Source organism: Chrysemys picta, chromosome 16 (assembly GCF_011386835.1).
Source record: "Chrysemys picta bellii isolate R12L10 chromosome 16, ASM1138683v2, whole genome shotgun sequence".
NCBI lineage: Eukaryota > Metazoa > Chordata > Testudines > Emydidae > Chrysemys > Chrysemys picta.
The window spans coordinates 6,372,153-6,393,779 of NC_088806.1; the positions used below are offsets into that span (position 1 = coordinate 6,372,153).

At 44.8% G+C, this 21,627-nt stretch overlaps 2 protein-coding genes across 6 annotated transcripts in view; both read right to left on the reverse strand.

Annotated features, from left to right (window-relative positions):
• The window catches only part of LOC101944793 (zinc finger protein 3-like), a 439,596-nt gene that overhangs the window by 255,215 nt on the left and 162,754 nt on the right, over nucleotides 1-21,627 (reverse strand). The gene's annotated exons all lie outside the window — the stretch shown is intronic.
• Nucleotides 1-21,627, reverse strand: part of LOC101944083 (zinc finger protein OZF-like) — a 101,723-nt gene that overhangs the window by 60,938 nt on the left and 19,158 nt on the right. The window contains exon 5 of one of the 5 annotated variants that reach the window (XM_042859538.2): nucleotides 15,622-21,442. The exons of 3 other annotated variants lie outside the window; for them this stretch is intronic. In XM_042859538.2, the coding sequence (XP_042715472.1) occupies nucleotides 20,331-21,442 (1,112 nt within the window). In that variant the 3' untranslated portion in view covers nucleotides 15,622-20,330. Of the gene's footprint in view, nucleotides 1-15,621; nucleotides 21,443-21,627 lie in introns of those variants that run through there. One more of the 5 variants, XM_065569996.1, reaches the window with a different exon arrangement.

The following is a 21,627-nucleotide window of genomic DNA, read 5'->3' on the forward strand; positions in this document are numbered from 1 at the left end:
GCAGCATGAAAAAAAGGAAAGTGAATATCTCACTGCCAGGGAAAAGTGGCCATGTCCCCTCTGTTTGACCATTGCCATTGCAGTAGACAAGGTCTCAATGGAATTGAATGCCCTGGCTCAGACAAGTGACACAGGAAGATTTTGCTGTTCATGGATCCATGCAAAGGAAATCGTGTCTCTGTGTGAAAATGGGGAGGGAAATGAAAAACCCACATGTTGGCACCTAAGGCATAAGGGAACCCTATAGGATTAGAATAGGATAAGTTCTCAAGCAGCATGTTTCTTACTTTGCCCATCTGTCAATTTTGATTATTATCAATGGAAATATTTCCTGTGGGACTTTGGGCAAGTTGTTCCCCTCTCTAGGGCTCTGTCCCCAGCAGGCAAATGGGGATTTAATACTTCCTGCTATTGGAAAGTGCTGGGAGAATCCCCCAGCAAAAGCTGCTCTGACAGTGCTAAGCAGCAGCTGACCATTCAAGGTGGGAGCGCACTGCCCCGGAGGAGGAGAGTTTGACTCTGGGCTTTCACTTCAGCCCAGTCTATACAGAGGGGCCCAGCCATGGTGTTTGGCTCAAGTTGACCAATTCTCCAATTTGTTAAGGTCGTTTTGAATTCCAATCCGGTGTTCCAAAGTGCTTGGGGTCATTTGCAAATTTTAGAAGCATGCTCTCCACTCCATTTTCCAAATAATTAATGAAAATATTGAATAGTACCAGACCCCGGACTGATCCCTGCTGGACCCACTAGGTACACCCTCTCCGTTGGGCAGCTAAACATGGAGAAGGGCTCTTGGAGTCTGGGCTTTCAACCAGCTCTGCACCCACATTACACTGATTGCATCTAGACCGTATTTCCCTTGTTTGCTTATGAGAATGTCCTATGGGACTGTGTCAAAAGCCTTAGTAACACAAAGATAGATTACATCTACTGTTTACCCACCTCCACTAGATCCGGAACCCGGCCAAAGAAGGAAATAGGATTGGTTTGGAATGATTTGTTCTTGACAAATCCATGCTCATTCATCCTAAGAACCAAATTATCCTGTAGGTGCTGCTGACAAACTGATTGTTTAATAATGTATTCCAATATCTCTCCAACTATGGAACTGAGGCTAGTTAGTCTGTAAGTCCCAGGGTTCTCTTTGTTCCCCTTTTAAAGATAGGTCCTGTCTTGTTCATGGATGGGAAGATGTTCTTTTTCAGGGATCTCAGACGAGAACTGGGGCACAACACCAGGTTTGTTAAGGCCACAATAATGGAGGCAGGAACCTCTTCTCTCCTGCTGGCAAAGAACCCCAGGTACCTAAAAGGCAGGGAGTCACATCCCTGAATGGGCTTTAAAAAAGGCAATGGTTAAAAAGTTTGGCCCCAACCATTTCTTGTTTCCACAGACTAGACACTTTAGCAAACTTTAGAATTCCTTGGTGCTAAACACCGAGAAACTCCCCTTTCTCCTTCACAGAGAGCTTTAATGCCCCTTATCTCACTCAGGCTCACAACTGCCCAGAGTTTGAAAACTGTCCCTGTTCCATTGGACAGATGGGGAGGAGCCTGAGGTACAGAGAAGGGAAGTGACCTACCCAAGGTCCTACACAGCAAGGGTGTGGCAAAGCCAGAAAGAGAAGCCACCTGTCCTGACTCCTGTTCTAACAGACAACAAACCCCCTGAGGCAGGGATAGAGCCCAGGAATCAAGATGGTGGGGAAATTTCATTGAAACCATTTCTGTCACAAAATCCCATTCAGACTAAACCAGTTTGTTTCTCGAAATCATAACAAGTGGGATGAAAGTTCTTTGCAAAAATATTTTGTTGCAAAACAAAAGCATCTCCTGATTGTCACAGTGTGTTAAATTGTCTCATCACACACAAAGAGGAGACACTTAGATCTCAAAAATGATAAGATGCTTCAGTCTGAGCTAAGTAGTTGCTGCTCTTAACAATTTCAAAATAAAAAAATATATAAATAAAATAGACTATTTCAGCTATTCTATTATGTCATAATCTGATCGGCGTAAACATGATAGGACACCTCATATTATGCACTACTCCTAGTGACACTCTCAAATGGATCCCCAACCTTCACCCACCATGACGTAGGTAGGAGCAAATCATTATTATCTCTACTTGAAAGAGGGAGAAGCTAAGGCTGAGAAAGGAGAATTGACTTGTCTTAGGTCACACAGCCAGCCAGTGGCAGAGTTGGGAATAGGACCCAAGAGCCCTGATTTTCAAACTAACCATCGGATCTTGAATTTCATACATTGAATGACCTGAGTAAAGTGCTCTCAAATGAGCTCCAGAGCAACAACAGTGCACAGTAATTATTCAGCAAGTATTTTAGGAGAACTGCAATGTTAGAGAGAATCATGAATTGCTCAGAGACCATTAATGCAGAGAAGCAGCAAAATTCATCAAACATATAACTGCTCATGACTTATTTACTTGGTCTTAAAAGAGAACAACAAGGACCTGAGTCTCCTCCCTGTCAATAACCCCCTGATCAGCCAATCAGGGTAGAGACTGAGGCTGAGGCTGAGGGTTCTCACCAGAGAGCCCAAAGGATGGCCCAGGTCACTGGTGGGGATCACTGCCTGAGCACTATTTCAGCCCCACATTTTTGGGTGGACCTACCACAGTGGGAGCTGCAGAGCACTCCCTAGCAACACACACACACACACCTCCTGGTGTTGGAAGGGAAACAGGAGAAAGGACAAAAGAAGCAAGAGACGAAGAGAAAGGAGGGAGGGAAGGATGGATGGAGGAAAAGGTGAAACAAAAAGGACAAACCCTAATGTCCCCAGTGATTCTAACGGACAAAATCCCAGGTGCGGAATAAAATTCTGCCTCCTTAAGCTTGTGTTTTCCATGCCTAGAGTTCAACTGTCACCAGATGGATCAGACTGAACAGGTTTCAAACCTCGAGGAGGCTCTTACCTTCTAAACAGTGATGGCTGTTTTCTAGTAAAATCACTAAAAGGGAAGGAGAAAACGCAAAAGAGGTTCCTCCTCACGCTCACGTACGTGAACCCGAATATTCTCTCAGTACTCAAAGAGAGACCTTGAGAAGGAGACTTGCTGAAGCAAAGCCCCGGGGGTCTCTGAGGTTTCCCTGGCCCTGCACCCCTGTCCTGCCTGGCTGATGTCAGCATCTCTCTGTGAGGTCACCAACTCCCCACCACTTTTGACCAATAGTCTGAGGTCCTGCAAAAGGCCTTTGTGATGTCACTGCCACATCCCTCCCTTGCTGTGCTAATGTCCTGCCCCTGGCCAGGCACTTTGGAGGTTTGAGCTACTCCCTGTGGATCACCCCACGCAAGGAGCGTTCATTCTAGGAAGCAAGCCGGCTAGACAGTAAAACATCAGATGCTGCTCCCAATGCTACACTCAGTTTTTCAGAAATTAGTCGACTTTATGGCCAGAAGAGATCATTAGAGCATCTAATCTGACCCCTGCATATCACAGGCCTCCTGTACGACACAATAGCTACTTTTGGGGCAAACACATTCCAGAAAGGCATCTACTCTCCATTAAATGACATCAGGAGATGGAAAATCCACCACTTTCCTTGGTAGCTTGTTCCTGTGGTGAATGATCCTTACTGTTGAATATTTGTGCCTTAGTTGTAATATGAATTTGTCTCTTTTCACCTTCCAGCCTTTGGGTCTTGTCATGCCTTTCTCTGCTAGATTAAAGAGCCCTTTAATACCCAATATTTTCTCTCCATTAAGGCACGTCAACACTTCAATGAAGTCACCTTTCAATCTTCTTTTGATAAGGTAAACGGGTTGAGCTCTTTCAATAGCTCACTAGAAGGCATTTTTCTCCAGCCCTCAGAACATTTGGTGGCTCTTTGCTGCCCCAGCTCCAATTTCACAACATCTTTTTCAAATGAGGACACCAAAATTGGAGGCAGTATTCCAATATCAGTCTCACTGATGCCGTGTCACCTCCTGTGATGTTATTGACATAATCTATAACTGTATAGATCACCATTGTGACCACTGTTCTATATTTGCAGCCAAGATTGTAGAAAGGTTGTCGTGTAAGGGGCCTATGGAGAGGATCTGATTGGCTGATTATAATTATGCTATCTCTAGATGTGTATCATTTTTGTAGTTGACGTTATGAATATTGGCTCTATGCTGCCAGTATTTCAAACTTGTGCTATGGTTCCAGGGAACACCCCAGACAAGTTGGTGTCAGTTCTGCCTAGCCTGCTTGATGGCCCATTAAGAACCATCAGCTATACAATCGACCCATTGAGAGAAGGCAGATATGCCTTGTGACTTAGCAAGGTATGCAGGGACCTGCCTATGGACAGAACTTTAAGGTTTTTCTATGCCATGTGCTGGATAGAGTGTCCTTGGGACAAAGAAAGGAAAGACCACATGGCAAGAGACTATAAAAGGCTGATGCCTTGTCTCCATCTTGTCTTCAATCCTGCTTCATAACTCTGGAGGGACTTTGCTACAAACTGAAGCTCTATACAAAGGACTGAATGACCCATCCCAGCTGTGGATGGACTCCAGAGACTTGATTTGAACCTGTAGTTTATTCCATCACTGCTACAAGCCTGAACCAAGAACTTTGCCATTACTGTATGTGAAGGGTTAAAATCCATGTGCATTTTATATAACAACCTGGTATATGGATTGTGCCAGCTCTTTTCCAGACCCAAAGTCCAGAGTATAGCCAAGGAACCAGAGGCCTAGCAAACAGTGATCAGCTAAGAGAAAGCTGGGGTAAACAGAAAGCATTGCTTGCTAAAATAGGCATGGTCAGCAAATTGCCAGGTGTTTCGTGTTTCACTCTTTATATTTGGCACCACCATCTTTCTCTTTAGGCTTGTAGTTCACCAAGGGTAAAACTAAACATCTCTTCAGATACAAGGGAGTGTTTGTGTTCATTCCTGTTAGCTACACAGGGGTTTGATGTAGCTGCTGGAAGATTAGACCACCTGGTATGCCTAGGCGATTTGCTGTTAATGCTCCTGGAATAACACTTGACATTTGGATGGGGTTAGGGAGTCTGTGACGAAGTGGGAATGTTCTTGCTGTGTTATGTGAATACTGAATGGGGATTATTGACCTGGGAAGGTTGCAGGGAAGTTGTGCTGGGATGGTCTGCCTTGGGGAAGGGAGCATAGCTGAGCATGTAACCTGAGAACCCAGGAGGGGGGTTGAAGGCCAGGTGACACCTCTGCCCGGGACACTGAACAAAGGACACAAAGGCTGGGGGAGGAGCCGGGGGGAGGCTGAGAGGCTGGGGGGAGTTTTCAGTTTTGAAGCTGGCTGGGAAATGGAGAGGGGCGCCCCGCCGGGGCTTGGGCTTCCCAATGGGGCTGTGGCCTCCCTGGGGGCCCCAGATGGACCTAACTAAAGGGGGTCCTGTTGTCTGTACCGGCAAGACCTGTTTTGGACTATGTTCCTGTCATCTAAATAAACCTTTGTTTTACTGGCTGGCTAAGGGTCATGTCTGACTGCAAAGTGGGGGTGCAGGCCCCTCTGACTTCCCCAGGACCATGCCGGGGCGGGCTCACTGTGGGAAGTGCAAGGAGGGGCAAAGGATGCCAAATGCTCCAAGGAGAGACCCAGGAGGTGAAGCCGTGTAAGCTTCTTGCCCTGAAGACAGTCTGCTCCAAGGGAGAGAAGGCTCCCCAAAGTCCTGACTGGCTTTGTGGGGAGCAGTTCCAGAGCATTGCCCGGGGACTCCATGACAGAGTCAATAGACATTTTGGCCATTAGAACCCCCCAGCTTCAGTGTATACGTAAACTGAAGCCGGGGAAGTTTTCACTGTTCATGATAACGTTTGCTGGGAGGGTAGGGGACAAGGAACTACCCTCAGAGGACACCTACTTTTTCAAGCTAATGATAGCTGTGTGTATGTTAAAACCACCATGTTGCAAGATATACATTTTAATCTCACTACTGCTGCAGGCAATCATATTATTTACTGGCCTGTAGACAGAATTTTACAAGTAGCCCTTAGGTTCCAGATACCCTTTAATTGGATTAGTTTAGTATCTGATCGGTTTCAAGATTTGCTTTCATTGTTACCAGAGGTTCAAAGAATCTTTGAAGTACAAGGGCAAATTCACACGCTTCAAAATATATATTAAGTTGAAAAGAATGCCTTTCATACAGCTTATAGCAGGGGTCTCAAACTCAAATGACCACAAGGGACACATGAGGACTAGTACATTGGCCTGAGGGCTGCATTACTGACACCTGCCCCCCACCCCCACACCACCCCTTCCATGAGGGCCTGCCCCACCTCTTCCCAGCCCCACCTCTTCTCACCCCTTCCCTGCCCCCATTCCAATCCCTTCCCCAAAATCCCTACCCCAGCTCCGCCCCCTCCCTGCCCCCAGGAGGTGGAGGAGGGATGTGGGGTGTGGCAGGGTCTCAGGGCAGGGAGTTGGGGTGTGGGGTTCAGGAGGGATGAGGGGTGTGGCAGGGGGTCAGGGCAATGAATCAGGTGCAGGATGGGTGCAGCAGAGGGCTCAGGGCAGGGAGTTGGGGTGTGGGGTGCAGGAGGGATGAGGGGTGTGGCAGGGGTTCAGAGCAGGGGGTTGGGGTGCAGGAGGGGTGCGGGGTGCAACAGGGGGCTCAGGGCAGTGGGTCAGGGTGCAGGGTACGGCAGGGGGCCAGGGTGCAGCAGGGGGCTCAGGGCAGTGGGTTGGGGTGCAGGAGAGGTGTGGCAGAGGGTCAGAGTGTAGGGTGTGGCAAGGGGGGCAGGACAGGGGGTTTGACTGCAGGAGGGGCTCAGGAGGTGGGCTCTGGCCTGGCGTGCACTGGGGGCAGGGCAGGCTCCCTGCCTGCCTGCCTGCCCTGCCCCCATGATGCTCCAGGGAGTGGCTGGAATGTGGGGGAGAAGAGGCAAAGGGATGTGTGTTGCTGTTGCTTCAGGCACCGCCCCCAGCATCTCCCATTATCCGGGAATGGGGAACAGCAGCCAATGGGAGCGGCTGGGGGTGGTGCCTGAAGCAACAGCAACACACACCCCTGTGCCTCTCCTCCCTCAGGTTCTGTCCACTTCCCAGAGCAGCGCAGGGGCAGGGCAGGTAGGCAGGGAGCCTGCCCTGCCCCTGGGCATTGGCCAGAGCCACTCTAAGTAAACGCTGGGAGATGGTGGGGGAGCTGCGAGGAACTTGCAGGATGCAGAAAATAACCTCACGGGCCACATGTTTGAGACCCCTGGCTTATAGAGTGTTTACTTTATGTACTAAGTATGATGTATTGTGCTTTATGACTAAAACTGTACAACAACCCCATCATATTACTGTGAGAATGCTACTGCTTGTAGTATCGTTATTTAGTTTAGGATTATGTTGTTGTTGTTGTTGTAAAGGACGTGATAATAGTAATACCTTTCATGTCCAGGCTAATCATCCACTGTCATTACATCCAATTAAAACACGTAAGGTTGAAACATCTGATGTAGAATCTGAAATCCATGACTTAATACAAATAGAGGTTTGAGAATATTTGTTGTACTAGAAGTACAAAAGGGAGGAGATGTGGAAGTAGAGCAGGAACTGACAGGGATTTCAAGGGGATTTCAATGCATGACAATCTCTGTTAGCAAGAGTCAGGCTAGTTGTAACCCTAATAACACAAGATTTGTAGAAAGGAGGATTGTGTGAGGCGAGTGGGAAAGAACTGTGTGAGAAGTTGTTGTGTCCTTGTATTAGATGTGGAATGTAGACTGTAGTCTAAACAGAAGTGAGAAAAATAAGATATCAAGATGACCTATGTATAAATAAAATGCAACTGTTGCTTATTATTGTATGTAACAAAAGGTATAAATGCTTGCTGTAATTGTTTACCTGTAGAGAGACCTGCCTAGAAGGGGAAAACCCTGTGTCCTAGTGCACTCTCTCCCTTTATGCAATTGCTTGAGAAATAAAGTATCTGACTTTGCTGCACCCAACCAGAGAGTGAGAACTATGTTCTTCTCCAACAACTAAAATGACAATGGTTGGAACTCTCCATTTCTCACTGTCTTTCCGTTGATGGGCACTAAGAGCTGTAGCTACAGTTGAGGAACCAGGCGACCGGACACCTGGCTCAGTCCTCCATACTAGCAGCTTTCTCACATACAGATAGATGGGTCAAAATTGTAATTGATGTCATGACTTGATTCCCTAGGGGATCAATCTGTCTAAGGCTATGTCTACACTTCAAACACTGGAAATATTCTTCTGACAACCTAACACTGTCTGCACTCAGGTCACATTAACTACTTCTCTCAGTGGCGTGGATTTTTCACACCCCTGAGAGATGTAGCTATATCAACATAGCTTTTCAGTGTAGACCAGCCTTTAGATGGCTTTTTGACATGGAAGGAAATGGATTAATCAGCCTTTTCCTTTATATTGATGGTTGACGATTGCAGCTTTCCTACCTCCTGGACACATCCTATGACAGATGTCATGCCTTTCCTTTGCAAATTAGAGAAGTCAGTGACGCTTACAGTCTAAATGGGTAAAAAGTTATACAACTGTCTCCTTGAGTAGTTTTCCTTTTAATAGAAATTGACTTTAAAGCTAAGCAAAATAAGTTTTATTTGAAATACAAAAAACTAAAGTTGATACTGGGCCAATATTCTCTTATACACTTATTCTCACACACATTCTACCACCCCAATCTTTGGAGGGAGGTTTTCTACCAGAATGCCTTACACTACAGGGAATAGATTAAATCAAATTAACTTTTCAAGATTAGTCATCATTTCCTGAATTATTTCCAATATAATTCAGATCATCACTCAAGTAGTCTCTTCCTCTTAAACCAACAACTTCACCTATAATTTCATTTTAATTGGTAACAATAACATATATTCAAAGAACAAAAATTCTTGTCATATGTTGGTTTTCTTTATAATCCCCATTGCCAACTGATCCTTAGCTCAAGTTGTGGTTTGTGCCAACCACTTCTGTGAGTTCATATATCTCTGGCTCTTTTGCCATGTGTGTTGGTGGAAGGGGTCTCCTATGTGGGAATGTTTGCAGCATGAGGAAAAATACCTCTCTTTTCACACTTTTTAATCTTTCAAAGTAGGAGGAGTAGAGAAGTGATGTAAATGCACAACACACAAGAGAAAACTAAGGTCAGGTCTACACTGAAGACATTTATCAGTTTAACTTATATTGGTCAGAGGTGTGAAAAATCCACACCACTGAGCAACGTAGTTACACAGCCCTAACCCCCTGTGTAGATAGTGCTACATGAGCAGGAGAGCTTCTCCTGCCAACATAGCCACTGCCGCTTGCGGGGGCTGGAATAATAAAGTCCGATGGGAGAGATCTCTCCCATTGGCTTAGAGCATCTTTATTAGAAGTGCTACAGCAGCACAGCTACCTTGGTTCAGCTGCACCAACATCAGCTTTATTGTGTAACCATAGCATCAGACACAACCGTAGAATCAGGACTCAACATGCGAGTATCCAGAAGTCTGAAATTGGAGCCTGACACATTTGTTGCCTCATTGGTTACCATCATTTCTACAGCCTGAAAGTCATTGTTACCCAATCAGGCAGCCAGTTTGGGATCCACAGGGAAGGAATGTCCTATGAAGCTCTCTCTCTTCGGATCCAAACGGTGAAAGATGATTGTTCTCAATCTAACCCTGGCATCCTTTGGAACTGTAATCAGACACACTGAACTAGGATGTGGAGATCATAGAATCATAGAATCATAGAATATCAGAGTTGGAAGGGACCTCAAGAGGTCATCTAGTCCAACCCCCTGCTCAAAGCAGGACCAATTCCCAGCTAAATCATCCCAGCCAGGGCTTTGTCAAGCCGGGCCTTAAAAACCTCCAAGGAAGGAGACTCCACCACCTCCCTAGGTAATGCATTCCAGTGTTTCACCACCCTCCTAGTGAAATAGTTTTTCCTGATATCCAACCTGGACCTCCCCCACTGCAACTTGAGACCATTGCTCCTTGTTCTGTCATCTGCCACCACTGAGAACAGCCGAGCTCCATCCTCTTTGGAACCTCCCTTCAGGTAGTTGAAGGCTGCTATCAAATCCCCCCTCATTCTTCTCTTCTGGAGACTAAACAATCCCAGTTCCCTCAGCCTCTCCTCATAAGTCATGTGCTCCAGACCCCTAATCATTTTTGTTGCCCTCCGCTGGACTCTTTCCAATTTTTCCACATCCTTCTTGTAGTGTGGGGCCCAAAACTGGACACAGTATTCCAGATGAGGCCTCACCAATGTCGAATAAAGGGGAACGATCACGTCCCTCGATCTGCTGGCAATGCCCCTACTTATACAGCCCAAAATGCCGTTAGCCTTCTTGGCAACAAGAGCACACTGTTGACTCATATCCAGCTTCTCGTCCACTGTGACCCCTAGGTCCTTTTCTGCAGAACTGCTACCTAGCCATTCGGTCCCTAGTCTGTAGCAGTGCATGGGATTCTTCCGTCCTAAGTGCAGGACTCTGCACTTGTTCTTGTTGAACCTCATCAGGTTTTTTTTGGCCCAATCTTCTAATTTGTCTAGGTCCCTCTGTATCCGATCCCTACCCTCTAGTGTATCTACCACGCCTCCTAGTTTAGTGTCATCTGCAAACTTGCTGAGAGTGCAGTCCACACCATCCTCCAGATCATTAATAAAGATATTAAACAAAACCGGCCCCAGGACCGACCCTTGGGGCACTCCGCTTGAAACCGGCTGCCAACTAGACATGGAGCCATTGATCACTACCCGTTGAGCCCGACGATCTAGCCAGCTTTCTATCCACCTTACAGTCCATTCATCCAGCCCATACTTCTTTAACTTGGCGGCAAGAATACTGTGGGAGACCGTATCAAAAGCTTTGCTAAAGTCAAGGAATAACACATCCACTGCTTTCCCCTCATCCACAGAGCCAGTTATCTCATCATAGAAGGCAATTAGGTTAGTCAGGCACGACTTCCCCTTCGTGAATCCATGCTGACTGTTCCTGATCACTTTCCTCTCCTCTAAATGTTTCATAATTGATTCCTTGAGGACCTGCTCCATGATTTTTCCAGGGACTGAGGTGAGGCTGACTGGCCTGTAGTTCCCCGGATCCTCCTTCTTCCCTTTTTAAAAGATGGGCACTACATTAGCCTTTTTCCAGTCATCTGGGACCTCCCCCGATCGCCATGAGTTTTCAAAAATAATGGCTAATGGCTCTGCAATCTCACCCGCCAACTCCTTTAGCACCCTCGGATGCAGCGCATCCGGCCCCATGGACTTGTGCACGTCCAGTTTTTCTAAATAGTCCCGAACCACTTCTTTCTCCACAGAGGGTTGGTCACCTTCTCCCCATGCTGTACTGCCCAGTGCAGCAGTCTGGGAGCTGACCTTGTTCGTGAAGACAGAGGCAAAAAAAGCATTGAGTACATTAGCTTTTTCCACATCCTCGGTCACTAGGTTGCCTCCCTCATTCAGTAAGGGGCCCACACTTTCCTTGATTTTCTTCTTGTTGCTAACATACCTGAAGAAACCCTTCTTGTTACTCTTAACATCTCTTGCTAACTGCAACTCCAAGTGTGATTTGGCCTTCCTGATTTCACTCCTGCACGCCTGAGCAATATTTTTATACTCCTCCCTGGTCATTTGTCCAATCTTCCACTTCTTGTAAGCTTCTTTTTTGCGTTTAAGATCAGCAAGGATTTCACTGTTTAGCCAAGCTGGTCGCCTGCCATATTTACTATTCTTTCTACACATCGGGATGGTTTGTTCCTGCAACCTCAATAAGGATTTTTTAAAATACAGCCAGCTCTCCTGGACCCCTTTGCCCTTCATGTTATTCTCCCAGGGGATCCTGCCCATCTGTTCCCTGAGGGAGTCAAAGTCTGCTTTTCTGAAGTCCAGGGTCCATATTCTGCTGCTCTCCTTTCTTCCTTGTGTCAGGATCCTGAACTCGACCATCTCATGGTCACTGCCTCCCAGGTTCCCATCCACTTTTGCTTCCCCTACTAGTTCTTCTCTGTTTGTGAGTAGCAGGTCAAGAAAAGCTTTGCCCCTAGTTGGTTCCTCCAGCACTTGCACCAGGAAATTGTCCCCTACACTATCCAAAAATTTCCTGGATTGCCTGTGCACCGCTGTATTGCTCTCCCAGCAGATATCAGGGTGATTAAAGTCTCCCATGAGAACCAGGGCCTGCGATTTAGCAACTTCTGCTAGTTGCCAGAAGAAAGCCTCGTCCACCTCATCCCCCTGGTCTGGCGGTCTATAGCAGACTCCAACCACGACATCACCCTTGTTGCTCACACTTCCCAACTTTATCCAGAGACTCTCAGGTTTTTCTGCAGTTTCATACTGCTCTGAGCAGTCATACTCCTCTCTTACATACAACGCCACTCCCCCACCTTTTCTGCCCTGCCTGTCCTTCCTGAACAGTTTATATCCATCCATGACACTACTCCAGTCATGTGAGTTATCCCACCAAGTCTCTGTTATTCCAATCACATCATAGTTCCCTGACTGTGCCAGGACTTCCAGTTCTCCCTGCTTGTTTCCCAGGCTTCTGTACAAACAATTTTCCTTGGGTCAACATAGATTCCTGTATTGGGGTGGAAAGCAAGAATTGGGGGTGTACTCTCTTGGGGAGGGAGAACTCAGTGGTTTGAGCATTAGCCTGCTAAAGCCAGGGTTGTCAGCTCAATACTTGAGGGGGCCATTTAGGGAATCTGGAGCAAAAATCTGTTTGGGGATTGGTTCCCCCTTTAAACAGGGGGTTGGACTAGTGTGACGATGCGGTTCTGGCAGAACCCAACTGAGAGTGCCAACTCAGGACAAATTGCTCAAACAGGGCAGTTACAGCCCAAGGCTGGGGTTTTTCCACCGCTAAGGCAAACCAAACCAGCCAGACTAAGAGGACTTCAGTCTCACCCCACTGGCTAACCGCAAGTCTCACAAGCAATTTCCTTAGACACTCCAGTTTCCCAATATCACCACCAGTACCACTCGTTATGGGGACAAATGATTATGAAAACCAATACCCAAATAAAAGAAAAAAGGTTCTCCTGATCCCAAAGGACCAAGCCCCAGACCCAGGTCAATATACAAATCAGATCTTACCCACAAATCACGCTGTTGCCAATCCTTTAGAATCTAAAATCTAAAGGTTTATTCATAAAAGGAAAAAGATAGAGATGAGAGTTAGAATTGGTTAAATGGAATCAATTACATACAGTAATGGCAAAGTTCTTGGTTCAGGCTTGCAGCAGTGATAGAATAAACTGCAGGTTCAAATCAAGTCTCTGGAGTACATCCCCAGCTGGGATGGGTCCTCAGTCCTTTGTTCAGAGCTTCAGTTTGTAGCAAAGTCCCTCCAGAGGTAAGAAGCAGAATTGAAGATGAAATGGAGATGAGGCATCAGCCTTATATAGTCTTTTCCAGGTGTAAGAACACCTCTTTGTTCTTACTGTGGAAAATTACAGCAAAATGGAGCCTGGAGTCACATGGGCCAGTCCCTGCATACTTTGCTGAGTCTGAAGGCGTATTTGCCTTCTCTCAATGGGTCCATTGTATAACTGATGGTCCTTAATGGGCCATCAAGCAGGCTAGGCAGAGCTAATCTCAGCTTGTCTGGGATGTCACCCAGAAGCATAGCATAAGTTTGAAATACAGACAGTATAGAGCCAATATTCATAACTTCAACTACAAAACTGATACACATATAGACAGCATAATCATAACCAGTAAACCATAACCTTGTCTTAGACACCCCATTTGACCCCCTTTATACAAGATTTGGGTGCCACGACAGGACCTTGGTTGCAACAATGATCTATATGGTCCCAGTTTATGTCAATATCGTCACAACTAGATGACCTCCTGAGGTCCCTTCCAACCCTGACATTCTATGAAACACCAGTTCTTTCCAAATCTTTGGCCTTGGTTAGGGTAAATTTATAGTTCTCTGAAGTAGAATCCTTTACAAAACCACTCCAAATCTCAGCAGTGTTAATGAGGAATGGCTTCTCAAAACATGCCAAGCTTTTTTTAATTTGGTGGCACAGTTCCAGTCACGGGACTGGATACAGGCCTGGATCAGAATCCCTGTTCGTTACCAGAGCTGCAGTTTCTATTAAAAAATAGCTATGTTTCTGCAGCTATTAGATTTCCAACACTGATTTAATTTTATATGCATTTTTAGCACCTATAAAGGATAAATTCAACAAAACCCCCACTTCTATTTCCTCAACATTTGCGTCATGAAGGGCAGCATCTCCCATACCATAGGATTAGCTAGGAGAGATCTTCTGTAGGGCCTGGGTTACAAATGCTTTGGGAACCAAATACATGGACATTTTGCCTAGTTCAAAAGCACTTACCGTGGAATTCTCTCCCCAGATCATCAGAGACAATATTGACCTCAACAATTGAACTACACTGTGATCATATGCATTTCCTTCAGTTAGCTGGGGTTCTGCTGTTGTTCACTATTTCCCAGTGGAGATTTAAAATCACCGCTGTTTGTTAGCAGGTGCAGTAAATTGGAGAGTTCTCTCCTGTTAACAGAACTGCACTTGAACTTTCTCCATATCATCATGGAGGGATGGGGAAAAAGCAAAGCTGAAGTGAGAAATGACTACTTTACAAATGATCATTTGTCTTAAATTCTCCAATAAATCTGAGCTATATTCTATCAAAGTGAACTAATATCCAATTGGGTGAAGAAACCGCCATCAGGAAAGATAGAAACCCACATCACAGAGAAAGATAATTCATGACAATGAAAGTGTCAAGTGAAATTCCAGAGCAGGTTACATCAAATTATTCAGAATCGGGACAAGAGATTCTCCCATCACATTCTCCTCTGATCCATTCAAACATACTTCACTCAGCACTGTCTCAATAGTCAATTATTTTATTTACAACATTTTTAGTATCCTAGCATCCAAATAATGGGGGATAGAACAGCCACCTTGCCAGAAGTGGCTTTACCAATAGATGGAAGCTGGGATTTAAACTCCAAATGATCACACTGTGTTTGGGATCCATTTGAATTCCCCTTCCAGGTCTTTGACACTTTCCTCTCCAGTCATAGCGACTCTGGTGTAGGATTTAAGATGTCAAACATCAACTCCAAGCACAGACAGCTGAGAACTCTTCATGACAGCACTCTCAGAAGTGGAGGGATAGAATGTGATAAAGATAAACTTTGCACATCTCAGAAAAAAGGTAACAGTTCTGCAATGATGAGTAGGGAGGGAATCTGAGTCAGCCCATCTCCTTCCAGTGTCAGAGAGGATGAAATGACACTTCTTTTCCCCCTGTGACGGTGCTGCCTGTGGGAGCCAGCTGAGGTCACTCAATTAGGGTAAACTGCAAACAAAACAGGGCAGACAAACCCCAGAAGCTGGTGGTTATTCCATACTTAGGTTTACCAACCAGCCCAAAACAGCTTCTGTAGTACCTCACTGGTTACTTAGAAGTCCAAACAACACAATTCCCTTAAAGTACCCAGCCTCAGGCCTCTATTCAAACACACCTGTCAAATATGATGATGATTACTGAAAATCTTATCTCATCATTTAAAAGAAAAGGTTCTTCCGATCCCAAAGGATCAGCCACTTACCCAGGTCCAATTATAACTTAGATCTTACCCAAAATACACGCTTAGAGCCAATTCTTATTAACTAAGCTAAAATTTATTAAAAAAGAAAAGAGAGAGAGTGTGTTGGTTAAAAGATCAATATACATACAGACTTGAATTCAATTCTTGAGGTTCAGATACATAGCAGAGATGAGCTTGTAGTTGCCAAAAGTCCTTTTAGAAATAGTCCACAGGTTATAGTCCAATGTCCATATTCAGGGTAGCTCCAGTCATTGACTGGGGATCTCAATCCTTATGGCTTAAGGTTTCCCCCTCTTGAAACCCAAAGCAGATCTGAGATGAAGAAAGATCGTGTCCAAGGATTCTTATACATTTTCAGCAGCTTTTTGGCCTGAGAAAACAATAGGCTTAACTCCTTCTTCCAAACATCCTGGCAATTAGCACAGGGTAATTTATCCACTAAACAGTTCAGATACAGGTTACCACAACCTTCAAAGAGACACATAGACAATAATACTATTTCACTCAAGTATCTTCCTAAATGTTAATATTCCTTTTTTGATCTTCGAATCAAAGCTATAGCGATAGACAAGACTTATTTACTTACATCACAAGACCTGAGCAAACATCTACCCTTCTATCTCTAACAATGCAGACTTGCATTTCAAAGCTCTATTCATTTACATATTTTCCTAACAAGTCTCTAAAGTTCGTCCATGGGTTAGGTCAGCCTGTGAGTTAATTAACTCTTTCTGGCCCTGTCATCTTTCAATGAGATATTATATTACACTCATAACATCACACCCCCAATGCAAAATTGATGCAGGAAGGGATGACACAAACATTACTGACTGTTATCCCAAAAGCTTCCCCTCCTGTGTTCTGTCTCATTACAGTTTGTATTGGGTTATAAGCCATATCAATGTGTAACAGAAATGGTTTACCGAACTCATGCTCAATAACATGATTGAATCTTTTTACAAACTCAAGGTAAAACTTGGTTAGAACAATAGTGGATTGGATCTGCTCTTGCAGCAGGATTCCTGTATTTCTCACGTGATCTTGCCAAGAGCTAAAGAACATAGCTACTTTATCCATACAAGCTCTGGCAAATGTTTGGAACCCAATTAACATCAAGTTAATGTAGATAGTAATGTTGTCCATAGTATAGAAATCTTGGCATTTATTCATGAAAGCAATATGGTAGTGTGCCTTAGTTTCCCTTTTTTACACAGCACATGAGGTTTGGAATGTCCTTTCTCCTGTGAAAAGTTTTAATACTGTTTACAGGCATTACCAGTGCAACATTAGCATTACAAGGCCTTTTAATATAGCTTGTGTTCTCATGTATTTCTCTTAACATGTTCAAGGGATTTTCCAAAAGATTAGGCACATTGTCGCTATTACCAAAAACTATAAAAATGTACAGTTACAAAAATCACCATCAGCATTAACAACAAATTCATTGCAAGTGTCCATCTACAATCATTTTTGTCATGCCAGACCTTTGGCTCAACACCATTGTGGTTTGGGCCTTTTAGGGTTAACCTGTGGCTTCCCTTTGCAAAATTAAGTTCTCTCTTTCTTCCTTGTCCTGAAGGCTCAAACTCTGATTTCTCTTGCTTAACAGAATTCACTGGCTGATGGGGTGGGCTCTTTGTGCCAACAGCTATTAGCAAGTCTTTCTTCCCCCAGTCAGTCAGGTAATTTGCATCAACACAAACACTAGCTTTTAAATTTTCAGCTGCTACCAATTCCAAGGCTGGACTCTGTCTTACAAAGGTACCACACAAATCCAAAGAGTGTGAGTGAGAGTTTGCTTGCTCTCCCCTGCATCCTCAAGCATTCAGCCATAAACTATTCTGCTCTGACACACCAGTAACCAAATCTGTCCTCAGACCCTGATGCACAGACTGCTCACTCACAGAATCAGCATGGAGACATTCCTGTTCCAACACCATTGTCTTCCCAACAAGCTGGCCAAACCCAGCCACTTGGTCATAGGGCTGCTCAACTTTCTTAACAGCTCTTACTCCATCTGAGACCTTTCCAAAGCTATCCACACTGGATCTTTCAAAAGGAAAGTCAGTGGATTCATTTAGAACAGAACATTTCTGGCTGTTAGGAACTGAAACTTCCTTGATTAAATCACTTTCACACCCTTTAGCTGTATCAAGCTGCTTGCACAGATTACCATGAGGATTTCTATCCCTAGTAGCTTTTCTAAGCAACAGTTCACCCCCACAGAAATTCTGCTCTTACCCTCTTCACCTAGGGCTTGCTCTACAGGAACACTTTTCTGAGCAACAACAGACTCTTTCTGCAAAAAGAATAGGAGTACTTGTGGCACCTTAGAGACTAACAAATTTATTTGAGCACAAGCTTTCGTGGACTACAATCCACTTCTTCGGATGCATAGAATGGAACATATATTGAGGAGATATATATATATACACATATAGAGAGCATGAAAAGGTGGGAGTTGTCTTACCAACTCTGAGAGGCCAATAAAGTAAGAGAAAAAACTTTTGAAGTGATTATCAAGATAGCCCAGTACAATCTTGATAATCACTTCAAAAGTTTTTTCTCTTACTTTATTGGCCTCTCAGAGTTGGTAAGACAACTCCCACCTTTTCATGCTCTCTGTATGTGTATATATATCTCCTCAATATATGTTCCATTCTATGCATCCGAAGAAGTGGGCTGTAGCCCACGAAAGCTTATGCTCAAATAAATTTGTTAGTCTCTAAGGTGCCACAAGTACTCCTGTTCTTTTTGCGGATACAGACTAACATGGCTGCTACTCTGAGACTCTTTCTGGGTCTTACTCATATCCAGGATCACCACTGACCCATCAGGCGGATTCCTACACAATCCCCTTTCAGGCAAACTCATAGACTTCATAGTCAAAAGGTCAGAAGCATTCTCCTTCTTGCTATAAGTTTCCCAACTGTCAGTAGGTAACACAATCAAATTACCTTCATGGTCTTCTTGTGCCCTGGCTAGGATATCACCCTGATTAGACCTCATTGCTACATCCTTTTCCAACCACACATTAGCAACAGGCCAAATACAAGCACCAGAATTGTCTGGTCTCCGGGATTTTGCTAAGACACTAATTGGATGCAACCTAGTTACAGTGCCATTCTCCCCAGCAGACACAAACTGAGGACTATTCCCCTCCTGGGCTTTAGCACTATTCTCAACCATCACAGGCTGAAAGGCACCTTCTGTCTGCTCCACAGACAAAGAAGAGCCAGAGACACATTCTCCTTTGCCAGACACACAGCTTGGGATTTCATTTCCCTTGTCCCAGCACACAGGGCTGTTCACAGACAACTGCTTGGAGACCGAGGTAGTGTCCTCCACAGGCAAGTTAATACCCCGACAGACATGTCCCTGCATGCCTTGCTGAGTCACAAGGTGTATCTGCCTTCTTTCAATGGGTCAGTTGTATAGCTGATGGTCCTTAATAGGCCATCAAGGAGGCAAGGCAGTGCTGATTGGTGAGGCCTCATCTGGAGTACTGTGTCCAGTTTTGGGCCCCACACTACAAGAAGGATGTGGAAATATTGGAAAGAGTCCAGCGGAGGGCAACAAAAATGATTAGGAGTCTGGAGCACCTGACTTATGAGGAGAGGCTGAGGGAACTGGGATTGTTTAGTCTGCAGAAGAGAAGAATGAGGGGGGGATTTGATAGCTGCTCTCAACTACCTGAAGGGGGGTTCCAAAGAGGATGGAGCTCGGCTGTTCTCAGTGGTGGCAGATGACAGAACAAGGAGTAATGGTCTCAAGTTGCAGTGGGGGAGGTCTAGGTTGGATATTAGGAAACACTATTTCACTAGGAGGGTGGTGAAGTACTGGAATGCGTTACCTAGGGAGGTGGTGGAATCTCCTTCCTTGGAGGTTTTTAAGGCCCAGCTTGACAAAGCCCTGGCTGGGATGATTTAGTTGGGAATTGATCCTGCTTTGAGCCGGGGGTTGGACTAGATGACCTCCTGAAGTCCCTTCCAACCCTGATATTCTATGATGACAAATTGTCTGGGGTGTCACCCAGAAGCATAGCACAAGCTTGAAATACAGACAGTATAGATCATTTATAACTTTAAATACACAAATGATACATGCATAGAGATAGCATAATCATAACCAGCAAATCATAACCTTTTCTTAGATACTTTATTTCACCAACTTTATACAAGATTTGGTGCCACTAAAGGACCTTAGTTGCAACAATGATCTATACCAGCGGTGTCCAATACGTTCACCACTAGCCACATGTGGCTAATAGGCTATTGAATTGTGGCCAATGCATGTAGCTTTTTTATAATGTGGCTAATAAGAAAAATTCAAAACCACAAGTGTGGCTAGCATCGAATTTCTATTGGACACCACTGATCTATAAGGTCCCAGTTCATATTAATAACGTCACATTCTAACAATAACTTTGAAACAGGAAGAATGGTATTAATGTGATGCTCCCTGGTTCCCGACAGGAAGGGCACACTCGAATTAGAGACCTATTTGTCCACCTCAAAACAGGGAGAACTGCAAAAGGCAAAAATGGGCCTATCAACTGGACAAACTGGGGTAATGGTGCTGCAAACAGTCAAACAGCTTTAAAAGTTACTATGTGGGAATCAGGAAAAGTATTAAAGAAAAAAAAAATAATGGTAACCCTAGAGGTTTTTATGGTGTTTATCTCCTTTGCAGATTCACTGATGCCTAACATGGTCTGAGTGCCAAGAGAAGGTAGTCCTACACTTAATGCATTCATAGGGTCATTCCCTTGAGTGGATTCTCTGATGCTGAAAAAGACCTGATCTTTGAGTGAAACTTTTTCCACACTCACTGCACTCAAAGGGCCTCTCCCCATTGTGGATTCTCTGATGCCTAATAATGGATGATCTGTGAGTGAAGTTTTTCCCACACACACTGCATTCATAGGGTCTCAAACCAGTGTGGATATTCTGATGTTCAGAAAGGGCTGATTTGTGAGTGAAGTTTTTCCCACATTCACTGCATTCAAAGGGCCTCTCCCCTGTGTGGATTATCTGATGCCTAATAAGGTGTGAGCTGTGATTGAAGTTTTTCCCACATTCACTGCATTCATAGAGCCGCTCCCCTGTGTGGATTCTCTGATGTTCAGAAAGCACTGATCTGTGAGTGAAGCTTTTCCCACACTCACTGCATTCATAGGGCCTCTCCCCTGTGTGGATTCTCTGATGTTGAAAAAGACCTGATCTTTGAGTGAAGCTTTTCCCACACTCACTGCATTCATACAGCCTCTCCCCTGTGTGGATTCTCTGATGTTCAGAAAGGCCTGATCTGTGAGTGAAGCTTTTCCCACACTCACTGCATTCATAGGGCCTCTCCCCTATGTGGATCATCTGATGCCTAATAAGGTGTGATCTCTGAGTGAAGCTTTTCCCACACTCACTGCATTCATAGGGCCTCTCCCCTCTGTGGATTCTCTGATGCCTAATAAGCTGTGATCTGGGAGTGAAGTTTTTCCCACACTCACTGCATTCATAGAGTCGCTTCCCTGTGTGGATTCTCTGATGACTAATAAGGGCTGAATAGTCACGTAAGTTTTTCCCACACTCAGTGAATGTATTTTTTCTCTTTCCCCTGAGGATTTCTTGCTGTGTTGTGGTTTCCTTAAGGTCCTTCTGAGTTCCTGGACAGGAAATACATTTACCCACTTTCTCCCCTGGCTGGCTTCCCTGTTCTGTTTCTGTTCTGTGCTGAATCTCACAGGATTTTCCCAGCTCATGACTCCTGGACACGTTCCTTTTCACTCTTTGCGATAATTCTCTGTGTTTATCCACTTGCTCAACATTTTCCTGCTGAGAATTTTGCTCCTCATTCTCACGTACAATTGCATCACCTGCTGTGATAGAGATAGAAACCTCAACCAGGGATGGAAAGGGGAAGAGCAAAATAAAACAAGTACTGGAGAGAGGTCAAATAAAGATCAGAAACTGAATTCCCCCCGAACCCTTCCTGCAAATAGGAGAGAGGAGGGGATCAATTCCGCCTTCACATCCCATCCAAATTCAGAGGGGGAAGGGAGGA